The 19911-nt window shown below is 56.3% G+C and overlaps 1 protein-coding gene across 2 annotated transcripts; it reads right to left on the reverse strand.

The window, feature by feature from the left end:
- Positions 1-914: 914 nt before the first annotated feature.
- LOC120247765 lies at positions 915-17872 on the reverse strand. Of its 2 annotated transcripts, XM_039255789.1 has the most exons (12): positions 17563-17872; positions 13805-14369; positions 13207-13330; positions 10982-11074; positions 10014-10114; positions 8112-8204; positions 7620-7752; positions 6118-6231; positions 5709-5864; positions 5164-5288; positions 4517-4603; positions 915-1577 (listed from the first exon to the last, which is right to left on the reverse strand). In XM_039255789.1, the coding sequence occupies exons 1-12, from the start codon at positions 17798-17800 to the stop codon at positions 1535-1537; spliced, it is 1872 nt and encodes a 623-aa protein (XP_039111720.1). In that variant the 5' UTR covers positions 17801-17872; the 3' UTR covers positions 915-1534. The 2 variants fall into 2 exon arrangements, with proteins under 2 accessions (XP_039111720.1, XP_039111721.1); XM_039255790.1 differs by lacking the exon at positions 915-1577 and having other exon boundaries at positions 4531-4603; positions 5709-5869.
- Between the last annotated feature and the right edge of the window lie 2039 nt (positions 17873-19911).

The raw sequence follows: 19911 nt of genomic DNA on the forward strand, positions 1-19911 counted from the left end.
ATCCAGAAGTCCTGACACGCTTGGCCGAGGAGGCAGAGCCCCAGGGACAGCCGATGGACGGCCACACTGTCCGCCCCTTGGACCCGGGGCTGGACCACGGGGAGAGGGCGAGGGGCACTGTGCCCAGCACGTTATGCAAGCAAGCAATCTAAAAGCGCTGCGCCAGCTGAGAGGTAGCGCAAAGACACCGCAGGTTGGCAGAGGGGGGGCTCTGAGAACTCAAAGGGCTCTTCTCGGGATGGGCCGGGGCTGGAAGAAAGGCGCGCGGGAGGTGGGTGTGTTCCTGACTGTTTGGGCCTCCCCACCAAGCTGAGGGTCCTCCTGGGGCGAGGACAGTGACCTGAGCAGCGTCCCAGGGAGGGACCAGCTGTGGCCTGTGGACGAGGCCTGGCGGCGTCGGGGACGCTCAGGCTACAGACGAGTAAGTCCCAGCATCTACGGTATCAGCCAACGAAACCAGTCTTATAAACACCTGGAAATTTAAATTTTAAAACTCTTCAACATCTCTAGGGACATAAAGCAAATACAGACCCAGGTTTTTGAATTGCTGGGTCAGTTAAGCGTCCAACTCTTGGTTTCACCTCAGATCATGATCGCAGGGTTCATGGGTTCGAGCCCCACACTGGGCTCCGTGCTGATGGTGTGGAGCCTGCTTGGGATTCTCTCTCTCCCTCTCTCTCTGCCCCTCCCCTGCTTGTGCATGCTCTCTCTCTCTCAAAATAAGTAAATAAAATTTTAAAAAAGGAACTACAGACCCAAACTGCACGTTTCTCTTACAATATATAAAAATACTACCTACCTGAGCCCAGGGTATCTGCTAACGCAGTGTTTAAATCCTTATACAAGGTCCGGGTCACCGCGCACAAATGCAGATGTACCGGAACTCCTCTTTTATTTTCCAGAAAAGAGAACAAGGATGAGGAGAACAAAAAAAAAAAAAAAAAAAAAGGAAAAGGAGAAACGACTGCTTCCTACTCCAGCGTTAACCAGAGGCCTGTCCGCTGTGATTACTCACGCAGCCTGGAGGCGGCGGTAACCAAACATCCACCCGGGATGCTTCCTGTGGCTGCAGGACAACTGTCCCTCTACTCACAGCTCTTTTGACACCAGGCGTGTGGGTGTCCACACCAGGCAAGTGTCCAGGTGTGCGACACCAGTTAATGCCGACGCTGCATCAGACAGTGGCTGGAGCTGCAGGAATCTTGAGACTCTCCTCACCCGAACGTCTGGGGTTCACACCGGCTGCTGACCGGGCCCTCAGGGGGGTCGCTGGCTGGGACACCGGCACGTGGCTTCCCGCAAGGCCTGGCCTGCCTTTAGCTTGGTAGCTGGGTTCCAGGGTCAATGCCCCACATATTCCTTCTGATAGAAGAGTCCAGACTTCTGAAGGACTGGCTTCCTCCTGGATATCAGGCTGTCATTCATGAAGTGGCCACGGGGTGGGTGCTGGGATCAGGGGCACCCAGATCCTTCGCCTCAGGTGGGTGCCGGAGCCACACAACTTCTACAGCCCGAGGTCGCCTGAAGCCACAGTTCACCTCCACCTCCATTCAGGGCAGTCAGAGTTCAGCCAGGCCCTGGGGGCACAAAGACCAATGTAGCAGGGCCTCTGCCATCAAGACACTTGCCACTGAACAGACAAGATAGCTCTTGGCCAGAGGAAGACTGTGTGTGCATCTCGGGAAAGAAAGTGAGCAACAGACTTGGGGGTCTAGGAGCCAGGCCTGGAAGGAGGAGAACTTTCACAGACGGGAAGGGCACTCCAGGTAGGTGGAACAGAACATACAAAGATGTAGAGACAATCTGTGTGACCCATATGAATTTGCTATTTTTATTGGGGGAAAAAATGACCAGATATTAATAATCTCACTAAGTCAGCCGACAGAAGCACAGGGGCAGAAGAAGGGCCCAGTGCAGCTAGATCAGTGGTTCTCAAAACATATTCGGTGGAATCCCGGAGACCTGAGATTCTTCAGGGAATCTGTGAGGTCAAAATCTCTTTCACCAAGTGGACATTTACACCTATGGCCCGAAAGCCATCACGGATAAAACTTCTGGAACCCTGGCCCACACCAAAGCAGTGGCACCAAATTCTACTTGTGTCCTTCATCACCATGCACTCACAAAAAAAATCTGGTTTCACTTTAAAAGGTGCTGATAAAAGAGAAAAATCATTACTCTTATTAAATCTCAATCTGTGACTGCACAATTTCTTAATATCCTACATGAAGAAACACACAGTTTGTACCTAGCCCTTGTGTTGCACAGCGAAAGACAACAGCTGCCCTGAGGTGCCGGGAGCCGAACTTCATCACCCACCTGATGGCACAGCCCACGAAGCCCACAAGAGAACACCGCACAGCAGTTCTCTGAAAGTGAAGGTACTGATATCTCTTCTGCTATTCAATCAGCTTATTTATCTTAGTAGGCATTTCCCTATAACTTAGCAGTTAGTTGATCATTAAAGGCACTCTAAAGAAAACATGTCCCTGTAGAAGGTTACAGAAAGGATAGATACTAAGAAAGCAGTCATGCTTCAATTTCTCTAAAGAATAGGCTCCACCTGTCTCAGCTATAACAAATGATACTATAAATATAGAAAACAGAATTAGCCCTCTAGCTTGTAAGGCATAGAATTAGTAAGATTAAAGATTAACTCTAAAAAGTAAAAGAGCAGAAGCACAAGGAAATAACCAGAAAGCTTCCTCACAGATGAATTCCCTGGAAACATTCTGAGAATAAAAACAAAAGCTTGATGCAAACATATAGAAAGTAGAAAGCATATATAAGCTTGCTGAAGAATCAATAAATTGTCCAGATTGGTTCACTTGAGCTCTCTGTGTCCATTCCTTTGTGCCGACGCCAGCCTTCCTTTGGGGTACCCCTGGACAGGTCGGAGCAGGTTTCCTCCTCTGAGGAAAAGCACCTGTGCAATTGACATTTGAGTTACAAGCTGAACTAGCCACTCGTTTTATGGAACACCACTTTTACTTGAAAGAATGACCCGTGGACAGACTCTTCGGTTGTTGAGTGCATTTTCTTGGAAATGAATGACGTGAGCTGGCCAGTTCAGGGTAAACAACGGACGGTATTTGTTGCCAATGATAAAATTTTGAGCTCTCGAGCCAAAATTAGGATTTTGGAAAACATGTGTCTTCCACTGTGAGCTTGGGATTCACAACAGCTACAGATGAAACTGACAGCATGGTTAACAAAGGTGCCTTATGGACAAGGTCTGATAAAACATGCTGACATCTATGTCCGCATCACTCTGTGAACCTGTTTGCCAGGTGACAAACACTCAATGCTACAAAATCACGTATGGGTAGAAGAGCTGTTTCAAAGCGCAATGTAGACCAAGGGATTTTCCTACAGCAGAGCATGCAAATTTCATCAAATTCATCATGCTGGTTTCAGAATCTACATCCTAATCTTTTTTTTTTTTAATATTTTTAATGTTTTATTTATTTCTGAGAGAGAGAGAGAAAGAGAGACAGTGTGAGAAGGGGAGGGTCAGAGAGAGAGGGAGACACAGAATCTGAAACAGGCTCCAGGCTCTGAGCTGTCAGCACAGAGCCCGACGCGGGGCTCGAACCCACGAACCGTGAGATCATGACCTGAGCCGAAGTCGGATGCTTAACTGACTGAGCCACCCAGGTGCCCCTACATCCTAATCTTTAATAAACTACCACCCATCCATTGTGGGTGTGGTATCAAAGCAGACTGGCCACAGTTTCCTAAGAGGTATTAAAATGCCTTCTCTTTTCCCAACTGTAATTGGTCTATGAGAGGCTGGACCTTCCTTACACACTTCAACCAAAACATGTGACAACAGATTAAACACAGCAGCCAATAAATGAGGATCTACCTGTCTCCTAGTAAACCAGACAAAGATTTTCCAAAAATATAAAACAATGACACCCATATTGTCAAGTTTCTTGTTGTTATTGCAGAAAATAATCTCTTCACTTAAAAATCATTATTTGCCATAATGTTAACATGTTATGGGTTTATTATTATTTTAAAACACATTCATATACCCAAACAGTATTATTTTATATAAATGCTAATTTATTTTCAAATCTATATACTCGCATATAAATAATATATTGTCATTTACTTCATTTATAGTGAATGAATAAATACTCATCTTCTATTTAGTGAATTACCAGTATTTTACCCAATATTGTAAATGAATTACCAAATATTTCTTGGCTTTAACTTCTAATACGGTAGCTCTTAGATATAACCACATAGGCTACAGTACGTAAATTCGGTAACTGTTCAGAGGAAAGGGGTCCTGAGATCAAGACGTTTGAGAAGGGCTGGCCTGGGGCGCAAGGTGCAGGACCCAGGCTGGCGGTGCATCATCTGCTACAGCAACTGGACCTCGCTCTGGCCGTGCCCTTCAACCTGGTTCCCTCTGCACCCCTGAAGCCACGGCCCTGGCCATGGCTAGGACCTGCCCCATCATCTCCCCTGGAGGGGTGTTCTGGAGCCTTGCACCCTTGGTCACCTGTGCAGAGCTGGGCAGCAGCAGCAGCAGCACCTTCCCTTGACTTCCACCTCCAAGTCCGCAGAGCTGCGTGGCTGGTCCGGCGGGCTAGGGAGTGAGGAGAGAGTGTCTGTGCCCGGTGAGCCTCCAGGTCCGTGCCCCTGTGACCACGTGGTCTGTGCACCCAGGAGTGTGCACAGATGAAGTCCAGAGCAGCGTCCTTCAGGGAGGCTGAGACGCCAGCACGTTCCCCAAGTCTCCACTCATCCTTCCCTCTGGGGACCCCCAGCCGACCTACCACAGAGCCCTGGGAACTCTGGGAACGGGGCGGGGGGGGGAGCAGTCTGTGGGTGCCGCCCAGTCAAAAGACCCCAGGTGGGTGATGGTCCTGCACTGCCTGCCAAGTTTTGCTGAGGACTCTGGGCAAGTCCTTGCCAACACCCCCTTGCTCTCAGGCCTCAGTTTCCCTACCTGGGAATAGAGGTCAATGAGCTGTGAGACTCCAGCTTGGGGTTCTCAGTCCCTGGCAGCTACCAACCCCCCATACCTGGGGCCTGTGCTTTGGTGTGGCCTTGCCCCCACCTGGGCCCCTGGCAGCACCCCACCTCCACAGGCCCACTTCCCCCTCTCTACCAACCCCCTCCCCAGCCCCTTATTCTCCTTCATACCTCAGATAACCCGGGAATCTGTCCCTGAAGGAGGCCAGCCAATTATTCACAGTCTCCCTGCCCGTGTTCTCGCTGAGCTGGAAGATCTCCAAGATGAGTTCCTGCGGGCCGTCCAAGCCAGGACCCTGCGGGGAGTGCTGGCAGCTGAGCGCCTCCTCTCTCCGGGGCACCCATTCCCCTCACCCACCCGCAGGCCCACAGCCCAGGTCTACCCCTCAGGCCCCAGGGCGGGCGCTGCTCGTCAGAGCTGCCTGGTCCTGCCGAAGTTACCTCCTGAGCTCCCCACAGGCTGTCCCGGGGAAGCCTGCCTCCTCCCTGCCCCCCGTGGCGACATCCCCACCCCTATCTCACAGCGTCGCCATGGAAGCAGGTGCCCCAGCCTTGGGGGCGGGGGATTCGAGACCCAGTGCTGGCGGGTCTGAGTGTGGTTTGGGTGAGGACAGCACACCCGGCCCAGGCGGGGGCCCAGGAGGGATGAGAGCTGGAAAGAGAGAACAAAGCCTCCCCTCCAGCACCCAGCCTACCCGGGGGGGGCCACGGCTCACCCTGTGCTTCCTGAAGATGTTGTCCAACTTCTCGATGTCCCTCTCCACCTGAGCACTGAGGCTTCTCCACTTCCCAGGCGCCAGCGTCCTGAGGTGGGTGGCCAGGGCCTGGACGTACTCCCCAAAGACCACCATGTGCAAACTTCGCATAATGCTCTGCCCTCCAAAGAGACGGGACAGAGAGGCCTGAGTGAGAGCTGTCCCAGGTCACCATCTCGCCAGCCTTAGTGGTGCACCCTCAGGGACGGAGGGTGGCTGGATGCTACTCAAATTCCTCCAGCACGGGTCTGTTGGAGGCCTGTCCCCACCACTAGGCATGTCGAACGCCTACCACCAGGTTTTGGGGTGCCTGCTTCAGCTTCTCGGGGTGACCACCAGCAAGCCAGTCGTCTCCAAATCGGCTGCCTACCTCATACATGGGAGTGGAGTGCAAGCTGGGACAGCCCCTCAGGCCCTGGCACAGAGACTGCACAGCGTGGACCAGATCCTTGTCCTTCCTCCCGAAGTGGTCCCTCAGCAGACTCTGAGGACAGGAGGGTCCAATGTCATGGATGCCGAGGTGCCCGGCTGGCTGTTCTCACTCCCAACCTTCCCTGCCTCCTCCAGCCTTGAGCCCCTGCCTCTCCCCACCAAGGGGACAATCCTGCGCCAGAAGCTCACCCACTGTCTGTCCTAACAGCTCTGTCCACCCTCCTCCTGATGATTTCTGAGAGCATCCCAGATTCAGACTACAGCCCTTGACGCAAGCTTTTCCCTCGAGCCCTCCCGAGTCCCCTGGGTCCCTCCCCTTCCCCCTTGGTCCCCACAGGACTGGCCTGCCACCAGACCTCGATGATGCTTTCCCTCCAGATCAGACTCCCGAGGCATGGGACAGGGGCCTGCTCAGTTCTCAGTGGACGCCAGAGAGGATGGGCAGAGGGGCAAAGCCTGCCTACTTGGTCTTCTACCAGGCGACCTAAGCAAGTCCCATCCCCGCTACCCTGCAGCCCTCTACCCGCCCCCCTGCCCCGCCTGATGCAACCTCGTGGGCGCCATCTGTAAAACATGGTGCCAAGTCTAATCCATGAGCTCTGCCTGCCTGGAGCTCTGTGTGTAGAAGAACCCCAGGGCTCTGGATGGGCCAGAATGCTGGGATTGATTAGCAATGTCTGCCACAGCCCAGGGAGAGGCAAGGGCAGGATGTTGGCCATCCTGGGAGGATATGACCTCTCTGGGTCTTCCCAGATGCTCAACTCTGCGGAAAATCCAAAGACAGTTGTCTCAGGAGCCAGTCCCCATGGGGCAAAATGAATCACTGGCTAGAGCTGCAGGAATGGAGTACCCACCATCACCTCCCATCTTCCACCCAGGAGGCCCCCATGAGGACAGGGCCCTGAGCCCCTAATTTGAACAGAAAATTCCCTCCTGTGGTTTCCACATCCTAGGAGGCCACCTTGCCCTCTCAGGGCTTCAACACAGCCAGGCCAGAGCCAGGGGGGAGGGAGGGGGGAGGGGAGCCAGTGTCAGGCCTCAGCTGGCCTGGCCGGAAAGTAATTTCACAGGTGGAGAAAGGAAGAGAGGTCTGGCCAGAGGGGACAGAGGGAGGTACCCTCAGTGAGGAGGGGGCCAGGCCTCATAAAGTGGCAGGGAGGCCAAGCTAAGCCCACTCACCCAGACGGACAGAACCTCTCCCTCAGGTCAGACAGGAAGCTGGCCCTGCCCCTCTGGCGCAAACAGAGAAGTCGGGCTGGGGGTCAGAGGGCCTGACCAGGAACATCTCCAGCCCAGTCTGTCACGGGTGCCACGTCCCTCCCCAGCAAAGGCTCTGCTGGGCTGGCCGAAGCCCAGGAAGACATAGACAGGCGCCTCTTGCCCAGGTTTTCTGGGAACAGAGGAGACTCCACTCCAGGGCTGGGGCAGGGGTGGCATCACCTGGCACAGGGCTCTGACTCTAGGCAGGAGGTGGTCCCGGCTGTGGTCCTCAATGACGTGGATGGCGCCCTCCACAGCGGGGCCCAGGTCTGCGGGTGGAACGTGTGCCTGGCTCAGCTCCTGCCACGTTTTCCTGTTGGGGCAACCAGAAGGGGTCCTTGGTGCCTGGCCCAGAGCACACCGGCCACACCGGTGCCCCTCTGTGCACCCCGGGACAGATGCTTGTCTATCCCATCCCACTGTTGTTTCTGTCTGTATTTACAGACTGTTGTATCCACGGGCCTTAAAATGCAAAAGGTACAGTGGAAAACTCCCCTCCCTGAGGCAGATGATGCTGTCGGTACCTGATGTTTCCCTACGAAATGATGCAATTCTAAACTCAGGCGGGGGTGTTCTTCTCCACTTTTTTCACAGATGGCAGCAAATCTGCGGAGCACACGGATCGGCCTGCTGCCTAGCCTGCCTGAGCCCATGGGCCCCGCCCCCACGCACCTGAGGATGCAGCAGTTTCGCAGCAAGTGCACCTCGGGGAAGGCCCCCGCAGGGGCGTTCTGCTGCAAGAAGCGGATAGCTTCGGCCTGGTACCTGCAGGGTGAAGGTGGACATGTAGCCCCTCCCACCAGCCGCAGCCCCTCCCACCAGCCGCAGCCCCTCCCACCAGTCGCAGCCCCCTCCCACCAGCCTCAGCCCCTCCCACCAGCTGCAGGCCCCTCCCACCGGCCGCAGCCCCTCCCACCAGCCGCAGCCCCTCCCACCAGCTGCAGGCCCCTCCCACCGGCCGCAGGCCCCTCCCACCAGCCGCAGCCCCAAAGGCCAGGTCCTTCTCCACCTAACTGCTGCTTCCTTCACAGAACCCCAAATGTGGGTGGCAGTGGCCGACATGTTGACAAGGCAGCCAGGATTACTTGGGCTGGCTCTGTGCCAGACCCACAGCCAAATGCTTCCTAAAAACATTTTCGTTGAATGCTCTCGATGACCACGTGTGGTAGATGCTTGAGAACAGGATGGGAGTGGTTTTTTCCTACGGCCTTGGAACGGCAGCTAACGCTGTATTTGAGAAGCCCTCCCTCCCCGGCTGGTGAAGGAAGAGGCAGGCAGCCGAGGCAGTGCTCCTGGCCCCCGCTGGAGCTGCCGTCCTCAAAGTCTGGTCAGGCCTGGGGGTGCTCTCAAGAAGAGGAGGCTGGCACCCCGCGCCTGGGCTGAGCCACTGAAGGTGCTCCAAAGCAGAGAGCAGGGAGAGGCTGGGGGGCAGCACACACCCCCTGCTCCCCGAAGGCAGGAAAGAAGGGGTGCCCTCATGTGTCTGAGTCCCTGGAACACAGATCAAACTGGCCGCCCAGCAACATTTTCTTAAACGTTTAAAACCTAGCTGATTTCACCTGAAAATCCACATCCCTGGCCTCTCCTGAGTAACCTGCCTCACATTCGCCCTTTATGGAGCCTGGCCCAGCTGAACACAGCCACTGAAGGCCCCAGAGAAAGGAGCCTCGTGGTGTGGTCTACACAGCGCTTTGTCCAAGACATGCTTCTTACTCACAGGGGCCCAAGGAGCTGCAACCCTGGGCCTCGCCCCAGCCCCAGCCCGTCAGGAAAGACGCAGAGTCCCCACCCAAACCCTGAGGCTGGGGCAGAGCTGGGTGTGTGGCTCAGGCGTTTGGTGGCTAAACGCAGAGGAAATGGGGACATAGTAATCTACTAGGTCCCTGACCAAGATCAGTTATTTTAATGCTTATTTATTGGGGTGGGGGAGGGGCAGAGAGAAAGAATTGCAAGCAGGCTCCATGCTCAGCAAGGAGCCCAATGCAAGTCTCGATCCCATGAAAGACGAGATCATGACCTGAGCTCAAGATCAAGAGTCAGACACTCAACCAACTGAGCCACCCAGGCGCCCCCAAGATAATATTTTGATGAAATATATTAAGAAATCAAAATCAATCCAAAACATCCATGATGAGCAAAATACTAAGTTTTAAATAAAAACAGAATTCCACCTGCATGTTCCACCTGCCCTGCTGGGCTTCCGCTTCCTCCCAATCCTGCCATCCAGCATGGGAGCCCCAGCCATGTGTGGTGTTTAAAGGTCAATTAGCTAAAATTAAATTTAACTGGAGTCCCCAAACCCAAACTGGTTTGATAGCCACAGGAGGCTGGAGCTGCCATGTCGGAAGGTGCCACCATGGGACATTTCCACAGGCACGCAGGGGCCACCACCAGAGCCAGGCAGAGGTGAAGCAGGCCAGACTGGGGTCACCTGAAGCCAATGCTGACCCCTTTTCCTGCTCCAGGCACTGGCCAAGCACGTGGTAGCCAGCGGTCAGAGGCTCAGTTAGCACTCTAACTGGGGTCAGGTGGACCCAGCCACCTTCTCTAGGCAACAACCACCTTTTCACTGACCTGTTCAGAAACTTTGAAAATGTTTCCAGAACCATGGCTTGAACCTGGCTGGTGATCGTTAGTCCAATGGGCCGTGCTGCATCTATGGTTTCTTCCAGCAGCTGCCGGTCAAAGCGAGCGGGCTCTCAGTGGGGAGAGACCCAATCACACAGACAGTGGACCCTGGGAGAATGTCCTCTCCCGACTCTGACCTGTCACAGCTGTCGTTACAGGAAGGGCTGGCATGCAGGGGCCGTCCCCACAGCCCCACCGCAGCTGCCTGCTGCCCATAGCACAGAGCAGATGCCTCCCCCCAGGCCCTCACGGCCCCTCCCGGCCACACCCGCCCTGGCAGGCTCTCTCCCTGGAACCCCCCGCTGTGTCCTGCAGTCAGCCAGCCTGAAGGACCTCCTCCTGCCCACGCGTGGCCCAGAGGCTGCCTCGGCTCCCCCGGAAGCTGCCAGTCCCCCACCCGACACTCTGAACAGGGCTTCTTGGCATAAAGGCCTTGAGGATGCATACCATCTTCTTTTCTCCCTCAACCCTGAGCAGTCAAGAGAAGTCACAGAAACTCCCAGCAGAGATCCTCTAAAGACAAAAAGCCCCCCCCCACCCCCCCCGCACAGTGGCCTCTCCTCCGGGGCCAAACATCCTTCACCCCCATGGCTGCTCGACCCTCTTATCCAGGCGTCCCCAGACACTGGTCTCTCGGCAGGTCCTACCTGAGGCCCGGGCAGGCCCATGAGCTGACACGTTCCAGCAAGAGGCCTCCCCCCTCAGTATACGCCTCGCCGCCCCACACCGGGACCCCATCTGCCTGTGCTCGCGCCCTCAGTCACTGACGCCGTCCTTGCTGCTCATGCGCCCGACCGCCCATCAGTCATCGCCCCCCAGCACCCTTTCCTTCCGCCCCCTCCCCACCGGGCGGGGTGCTCAGGAAAGGGCCAGGGGCCCACGCGGTGGCTGGAAAGACGCCGCCTGGTGAGTACCTGGAGGATCTCCAGGAACGTCGGGCAGGAGGACTGGGCCCACTGTCTCCGGTCGCAGCTCAGGACTTTCCCCAGAGCCTGCTCCAGCCTTTCCTGCCCAGAAAACAGTAAGAGCAACTTCGATTCCCTTGCTCCCTCCAGGGCACACAGCTTCCACCCCAGCTGAGGACCAGAGAGCAAGAACCAGAGCCCGCCCAGGAACCCTCCGACCCGCGGCCTGAAATCCCCCCACCCCCAGACCCAGCTCTGAGTAACCCTCTCCTTCACAGCCTCCTGCCCGCTGTGCATCATGGGTGGTCCGTGAAGCACCCTCGAGAAGCACCCTCCTCCCTGTTCCTGGCGAGGCCACTGCTCCCATCCCCATGCACTCATTTCCCGAGGGGGGGGTGATGGGAGCTACCACTCCTGGGGGCCCCAGGGTCCAGGGACACACAGCTGGGGGACACACGGGCCATGGACCACTGGGGACCAGGTTGCACCAGGGAGCCCCGGGGCCTGGACACCAGCTCCTGGCCAGAAACCTGAGTGTGGCCTCTCAGGCCCAACCCCCGGCATGACGGAGGCTGTCCCTAGCAGGTTCCGGGGGGACGCTGCCCTCCTCACCCCGGCTTGCTGCTTGGCCAACACAGTGAGGTGGGGGGAGGGGGGACTCAGGTTGGCTGCCCGTGCCCCCAGCCAGGTCTCATTCCTAGCCCAGGCACCTCCATCTGGAGGCCTGCTTACTGGGGTCCCTTGGCAGGCCGTGGCCTTCTCTGCAGAAAGGGACAGCCTACAAGTGGATTCTCTCCACCAACTCAGCGCTCAGTACTTTTCCACTCCTAGCCCTGCAGGAGGCCTGTGTCTGGCTGCCTGGACAGGAAGAGGAACCGGATAACACTTCAGCGGATGCTAGGCCTTGCCCGGCATGGGCGCCTGGCATCGTCCCTCTCGCTGACATCCCCACATGACGGCCCAGAAGGCCACGCTGTCACTTGCATGCTGGCCGCCTGTCTGAATTAACCACTTGACAGGGCAGTACAGCCCTCGACGGCTGGAGCGTGGAAGAGCAAGGAATGATGAACCCCGTCTTCCTTAATTCGGTGCAGGCGGTGACCCCACAGTTTCCGGGAGAGCCGCGAAGGACAAGGGACCTCGAAACTCAAAGCCCTGAGTGTGCAGGCAAGGAAAAGGCTAGGTGCTTATATACCAGTTACTGGAAAATTCCTGTTAAACCGATACCAATCCTCTACTTCACGGTCGTAAAGCTTATTCCTCAGTCTGTTAGCTGGGAAAGGTAGAGGGCTTTGCTGCGCCCCAATGTCTCCTCCACGGGGTCCGTGACTCTTCACCTGTCTGAGCCAACACCAGGAATGCCATTATGGGAAATCACGTTTGTTAAAAATGATCCTGGGGCGCCTGGGTGGCTCAGTCAGCTAAGCATCCGAGCTCAGCGCAGGTCATGATCTCCTTGTTTGTGGGTTCGAGCCCTGCGTCAGGCTCTGTGCTGACAGCTTGGAACCTGGAGCCTGTTTCAGATTCTGTGTGTGTGTCTCTCTCTCTGCCCCTCCCCTGCTTGCACTCTATCTCTCTAAAAAATAAATAAACCTAAAAAAAAGGGAAAAAATGATCTTAGGGATGCCTGGGTGGCTCAGCTGGTTTCACGTCTGACTTCAGTTCAGGTCATGATCTCCTGGTTTGTGAGTTCCAGCCCCGCCTCAGGCTCTGTGCTGTCAGCACACAGCCCACTTAGATCCTGTCTCCTTCTTTCTCTGCAACTCCCCACTTACACTCTCTCTCAAAAATGAATAAACATTAAAAAAAAAAAGATCATAGTAGAAATTGTGATGTCCCCTTAAGTCCTCTCTGTCTGCCAAGGATTAACCATATGCACCCACCCTGGGGCGGCTGGCTTTCCACCCGAGGCTCACTGGCCCCACCCTACAGCCCCCAGCGTAGAAGAGGCCGGACTGCACTCACTGGTCAAGGCAGCAACCTCTGGTCGGTGCTCTCTCTCTGGGCCCGCGATACACCTCACACCTCAGACCCACGGCACACGGTTACTTCCCACGTGACCAAGCTCAAGGGCCAGAACCGGCCCGGCACCACCCCCACAGCCCTAGGAGTGGACTCGGGCTCTGGCTCAAGCCCACCCCCCGGGGCCCACCCTGGCCCATCCCCTTTCCTGCTGTCCACCAGATGCACGGCGAGGAGGCTTCTAGGTGGCAGATACTCCTGGATCTATTTACCTGGGTCAGCCTCACCAGCTCCTCCTGCCTTTGGGACATCCAGGTCACAAACATCATGGGGTCCAAGAGGTGCCCAACCGTGGGCTCCGGGGCGGCAGAAGGTGCGTTCAGAAAGCTCTCCTGGCTGGGTTGGAAGGAGCCATGAGGGGCCCAGAGCCGAGCTGGGCTTGGGGGAGGGGCTGGGCAGTGGAGGACAACTCCGCGCCAGCCAGGACTCCAGGCCAGCCTCGCCCCCTCCCCAGCCTGTGCTGCCCGCCCCTCACCCCTGCACAAGGCCCAGGCACTGGAGAGGGCAGCCGGGAGTGAGAAACAGCAGCGAGAGGCTGTGTTGGCGTAGGCCAGTCTCAGTAGTCACACAGGTGTGACCGTGAGCCCCCGCACACGCACAAACACACCCTAACGTGCTAACGCCCCTGCACACAACAAACACACCGACACACGCATACATGCACACTAACACACGTGTGTGCACACGCTTGTCCCCGAGGCGGGGCTGCATCCGCCCTTCTCCGGCCACCAGTCCTGCCCAGGAGGGCCCTTGAAAGGCCCTGCATTGATCGCAGCCCTGGCCCAGGGGCCCTCGCCCAGGGGCACTCACCCCAGCTGCCCGAACAGGGCCTCCTTGCCCCAGGTGTACAGCTCGCAGTAGCTCTTCCAGTTGGCACCGCAGGACTGCGTGAGCTCCGCGAGGCGGCCGAGGAGGGCCTCCTGGAAGCAGACCCTGTAGCTCGCCCAGAGGCGGGTCCCCAGCCGGCTTGCCCTCTGGGACCCCAGGCCCTGTCTCACGGCCTCCCCTAGCTTCTCCAGGAACGGGCCCAGCTGGTTCCTGGGGTCCAACCTGGGCACTCGGGCCTCGGCGTCCCTTCTCAGCAGCCTCTCCAGCTGCCCGCCCCAGGCGGCAACGCCGCCGCCATCCTCGAGGGTCTCAGCCTCCGGGCCCGGGGGCTTGTGCTGCGCCTGCTCCACAGTGGCCAGTACTGCCTGGAGCTTCAGCTCCAGCTCCTTGCTGTGCCCGGCCCCCTGCAGAGCCTGCTGCACCACCTGCCACATGCTCTGGGCCACAGCCTGGTACTGGGGGCCGCAGTCCTGCCCCTCCTGCTCCGACTCCGAGATGCTCAGGTAGGCTTGCAGGAACTGCCCCTCCTGGAGCAGCTGCTGGAAGCCTGGAAAGAAAGAACCCAAAAGAATGGCTCAGCTTGAGGGGGGGGGCTTGGAAGAACAGGGGAACTGGGGAGGGAGAGGGGTGCCAGCCCAGGATTCTTCACTGGAGTAGGGTGGGTGTGGGCTGAGCTGAAGAGCTTTGGGAGGGGCCTGTGGCCTCCGGGGTCAGCAGGACATGAGTTTGTTACAGTGGTTCCGGAAGACCAGCAGGCTTTCCACGGTGGCCTCTGCAGCAGAAAAGCTTCACACAGACAGTTCCTTTCCATGAGCCTCTAAGCTCCCAGGCGACTTATGGTCTGCGCTTTCATCAGCGGAGCCTTGTTAACCCACGATGAGGCGGCAAAGGCAGTCTCCCCACCACAGGCACAGAGAGGGGCGGCCGACAGAGGCAGTGGAAGATGGACAGAGGCAGTGGAAGATGTTCTCAGAAGGAATGCCCATCAGGACCGCCTGGGGGGCTCACGCAAGCCCAGGGTGGCATGTGCATTTCTTTTCTTTAATTTTTTTAAATGTATATTTATTCTTGAGAGAGGGGGAGACAGCGTGAGCAGGGGAGGCGCAGAGAGAGACAGAGACAGAATCGGAAGCAGGCTCCAGGCTCCGAGCTGTCAGCACAGAGCCCGATGCGGACCCACAAACCCATGGACCCAGCACAGAACCCACAAACCGTGAGATCATGACTTGAGCTGAAGTCGGACGCTTAACCGACTGAGTCACCCAGGCGCCCCCACATGTGCATTTCTGACAGGTTCCCAGGGGTGCTAACAGAGCTGGTCATCTGCCAGGAGGAAGGAATCTGAAGGGAAGAATTCCACTTTGTGCCCCCAAGAGCCTCAGCAAGACGCTGCAGCCTGGAGCCTCAGGAGGCAGGCTCTGATGAGACAAATCCGAAAGAGGAATTTGGGGGGTGGGGGAGGGGAGGGTTGTCCAGAGCACTTGAACACTTGGACACCTATTCTTATGGACTTCAACTTAAAGGGGCAGTTTTGAACTTTTAATTCTCCCTGGAAACTTCAGAACGGGAGGGCTATATTTGAAGTTAAGGCAGAGCACCTTTCTGTCGTCAAGGGTGAACGCGTGCCTGCTGCCCCTTTCCTGGTCTTCTTTCCTCACAGCTAGAATGCTCACGTGGTGCCAGGGGCTGGGCGGCCATCCTGGGCCTGGACAGGAACCCCACATGGTCCAATGGGGGGGTCTGGGTCCCTGGGCACAGAGGAGCCCTGGACCACCTCCCCAAATCTTCCATGAGAGAAGCATGTTTCATCTTGCTTTATATTAATTAGTCCACCAGTTTGCTGGGTCTCCCAGGGAAGCAGCTGAACTTAGAACAATACAAAGAGCTGAGGAGGAGTGGAATGTGGGATGGAAATTATTTTGAACCAAAGCAGGACAGCCTTCAACAGCATTTTACTATTCTGAGGGTGAAGATTCCCTGTCTACTTCTCGTTGATAGTAATTAATTAGATTAGATGGAAATAGGAACCGTGGCCCCTGGAATCTCTATGCTGTCCCCAGGGGCAGGGGCTACCTGGACAGCATGCCCCTTCCTTCCAGAGCTGGGCCACCTGGCACGGCAGCCCCAAGCCACCCGTGGTTACTGAGCCCTCGAAACGTCAAACCTGAGCTGTGCTGTCAGCGTGAAACACACACCAGATTTCAAAGACTTAACCTGGGGGGCGGGGGGGGGGAAGGGGAGGGAGGTGCGGAGAATGTAACATACCTTAATTTTAATAAGGATTGAATGTTGAAACACGTTGAAGTACTATCTTGGCTCCATTGTGCTGAATATAAGATATTACTAAAATTAATTTCACCCATTTCTTTTTATCTATTTACTGTGACTCCTGAAAACTTTAAATTACTGCCTGGCTCACGCTCTATCTCTTCAGACAGCGATAATCTAGGACACACTGGCCCCTCTCCCTCCAACACAGGATTCCAGTTTATCCCACACCAACCTGGCTCTTTTCTGGGTAGGGGGTCATGATCCCCCTACCTGAAACCAGAAGACTTGCCCTTACAGAGTCCTGAGGTCTCCCAGGCTTCCTACGAATATGACCATGCCGATGCTGCTGTGGGCACGGGCCAGGCAGCCAAAGGCCAGGGAAGCCCCCCGCTGCGTTCACACATGCCCCGTGCAGGCCCATCGGGCCACGCACGGCTTGGCTGTTCCAGGCCAGCTGACCGTCTCCCGGTGTCACAGGTCAGCAGCCCGTGTCACAGGTCAGCAGCCCGTGGGGCCAGCCACAGCTGGTGAAGGAAACTGAAAAGTGGCCCTCCTGGCAAGGATGCCGTGTCACCGGGCACAGGGCTAGCGAGAATATGGGAGACCCTCACAGATCCCATCGCCTGTGAATCTGCCAACAAACACTTGTCCCCTCTTGGGTGACGATGCCCGTCACCATCCAGGCACCAGGGATACAAAGGCAGCTGGTGAGACCTCACCCCCCCAGAACCCCACACTCCCATTGTGATTCTGGAACTTCCCACTGACCTCATGGGAAACCTGAAGCATCAAGAAAACATTCCCCAGATCAGAAACGTACCAGCTCCTCCCAAAAAACCAGACCCTCCCACAAGCGCACTAGGTCCCGTAGCCTTAACAAACAGCAGCTCAGCCCTGCGCTTCCACTCAAGGCCATTCCGTGAGCTTCTCTGGCGCAGACCCACGCTGGGACACGCGTATGGCTCACACCCCCCCAGCTCCAGCCCCACCCGGGCTCCTCTTCTCCCTCTCCTGCAGCCTGAGCGCTGGGGGCACAGCCGAGCAGCCAGCTCTGCTAGCCTGGATTTGAACCTGACCCGCTCACTTGCTGTGTGACTCGATGCCCCCGAGCCTTGGTTTTGTCAGCTTCGAAGCGCGGTTTGCATGTAGCCCGCTACGAGGGGTGTCTCACAAGCAGGACGACTACAGGCTGGTTTGCTCTGTTCTGGTGCTTTCCTTGCCCCCCCCCCCGCCTCCGGCACGTGTCAGGGGCCCCCTGGGCTCAGGGGCCCCCTGGGCTCAGCGGCCCGGCCCCGTGACAGCCGCTGCGGGGCAGGTAGTGACCTGGAGCAAGCCAGCCCCGCTCCCTCCAGGCCCCGCCAGTGACACGTAGGAGGGTGGTGAGCAGGACCTAGTGGATGAAGGGCAGAGTAAGTGAGCAAAAGATGAAGAAACACACCTCCTGCCACATTCAAGGACGACACCCATACCTTTGGAAGTTTCTGTCAGATGAATGACATCTTCGGGTTCTTTATTTCTGTGCCTTCTGTGCCATCCTCCCAGAAAGTTCAGAAACCCCCTTCCCAGACGGAAAGAGTGGCCTCTGGGCTGTTTCCCGTGTGCCTGAGCCTCATCGAGCAGGATTCGTTCATGCTCACTGCCAGCCGCTTCTCTTCTGAGCAAGGGTTTCTTCCTGCCCGAGCTGTCCTTCCTTCTGAATAGATTCATCTCACTGCCCTTGAGCCTGGCAGTGGCCCGGCCCCACAGACTCCCTCTCAGCCTTCTGAGTCACCAGGAGCTTTACTCTCTCTTCCAAACAAAAGAAACAAAGGAGGAAGTTGCTGACTGCCAGGGAAATTTCCTCTGCGTTTAAAAATATGTTTGTTCATGTTTTTTAGGAGTCCCCAGATTTCACTGACCAGGACAAAGATGGAGGTGGTTGTCTCCCTGTTTAGTCCAGGAATGCTTCCCTGACTTCTTGGGTCAACCCCAGGTCAGAGCGAAGTCACTAAGTTAGGCAGAGCACGTGAAGCCTGTGGTCACAGTGGACCACCATCACCACCACTACCACACTTCCACGCCATCATTGCTGTCAAAAAGTGAGAATAAACTCTTGTTTGGATTTTTTTTTAATGTTTTATTATTTTTGAGAGAGATAGAGACAGCATGAACAGGGGAGGGTCAGAGAGAGAGGGAGACACAGAATCTGAAACAGGCTCCAGGCTCTGAGCTGTCAGCACAGAACCCGACGTGGGACTCAAACCCACAAACTGTGAGATCACGACCTGAGCTGAGATCGGGAGCTGGATGCTCAACTGACTGAGGCACCCAGGCGCCCACTTGTTAGGATTTTTAAAAAATCTGTCATTTGGGGCACATGGGTGGCTCTGTCAGTTGAGCATACAACTCTTGGTTTCAGCTCAGGTGGTGATCTCACTGTTTGTGAATTCGAGCCCTGCTCCAGGCTCTGTGCTGACAGTGTGACTGCTTGGGACTCTCTCTCTCCCTCTCTCTGTGCCCCTCCTTCACTTGCTCTCTCTCTCTCTCTCTCTCAAAATAAATAAATAGCCTTGAAAAAAATCTGTCATTAAAGAAGAAATAATCATAGCTGTTTTTTTAAAAACGGGCTTTAAATGTACGGAACACGTCCCGAAGTTATGTGTCGTCCCTGCGCAGGGGCCCTGCTCATCTCCGTGTCTCTCCGGTGTTAGTACACGTGCTGCCAGAGCGAGAGCTCTTTTTTATTATTATTACGGTAAAACATAGACAACCTGAAATTTACCATTCTAACCACCTGTAAGCGTACAGGTCAGGGGTACGGAGTAACACCCTTCCAGTGAGGCCTACAATCGTCACCGCCATCCGTCTGCAGGACTGCTTTGGTCATTCCAAACGAAAACTGGCCCCGTTAAACGCGAACTTCCATGCCCCTGCCCTGGCGCCCAGCACCCACCACCCTCCCTGCTGTGTCTGCGACTGACCCCTCAAGGGACCTCACATTAGTGGGATCGTGCAGCGTTTGTCCCTCTGTGGCTGGCTCCACGTCCTCACGTTTCATCCTTGACTCAGCGGGTGTCAGAATAATGCTCCATCGTGTGCCTAGACCCTTTGTTTGTCCGCGCATCTACCCGTGGGCCCTTGGGTGGCCTCCACCTTTGGCTGCTGTGAACGATGGTGCCCTGGACATGCGTGTGCACGTGTCTGCTCAAGTCCCTGCTCTTGGTTCGTGGCTGTGGTTTCTGTTTCACCGACAAAGGCATTGTCACCGCTGTGGGTCCAAAAGCCTCACGCGCCTTGGAAGTGCTCACTGCCCGTTCAGGTGGGGGCGTCCGTGAGGAGCTGCCGCTCGCCCCCCAGGAGGCCTCACCGGGAGGCCTGACGTCGCCCAAACCCCGGAGCGGTCCTCTGTCCAGTGTGGTGTGAGGCAGGGGCCCGGGGTCATCTTCCTCCACGGGCACAACCCGGTTTCCAGCTATGGTTACCAAACAGTGCCCTCTCCGTGCCCTGACGTGACAGGCCAGCTCTGCCTTCTGCATCCAACACGGAAACTTGGATCTGCGTCAACCCACACGGCAGCTTTACCCACACGGCAGCTTTACCCACCCGCCAGAGAGCCCTAGGACACGCTCAGGGTCTCCTACCTGGACCCCACACATCCCGTGGGGGTTTCCCGTCGTTACTGTGACAAATTACCATGAACTTGGTGGCCTAACCCATGAAAGTTGCAAGTTTTACTTCCTACGGTTCCAGAGGTCAGAGATCTGACCCGGGGTCTCTGGGATGCGTCCCTTCCTCCTGCAGCTCTGGGTGGGAACCCATTTCCTGTACCCTCACCCTCC

The sequence above is a fragment of the Hyaena hyaena genome, unplaced genomic scaffold (assembly GCF_003009895.1).
Source record: "Hyaena hyaena isolate Hyena2069 unplaced genomic scaffold, ASM300989v1 scaffold_546, whole genome shotgun sequence".
Classification (NCBI taxonomy): Eukaryota; Metazoa; Chordata; class Mammalia; order Carnivora; family Hyaenidae; genus Hyaena; species Hyaena hyaena.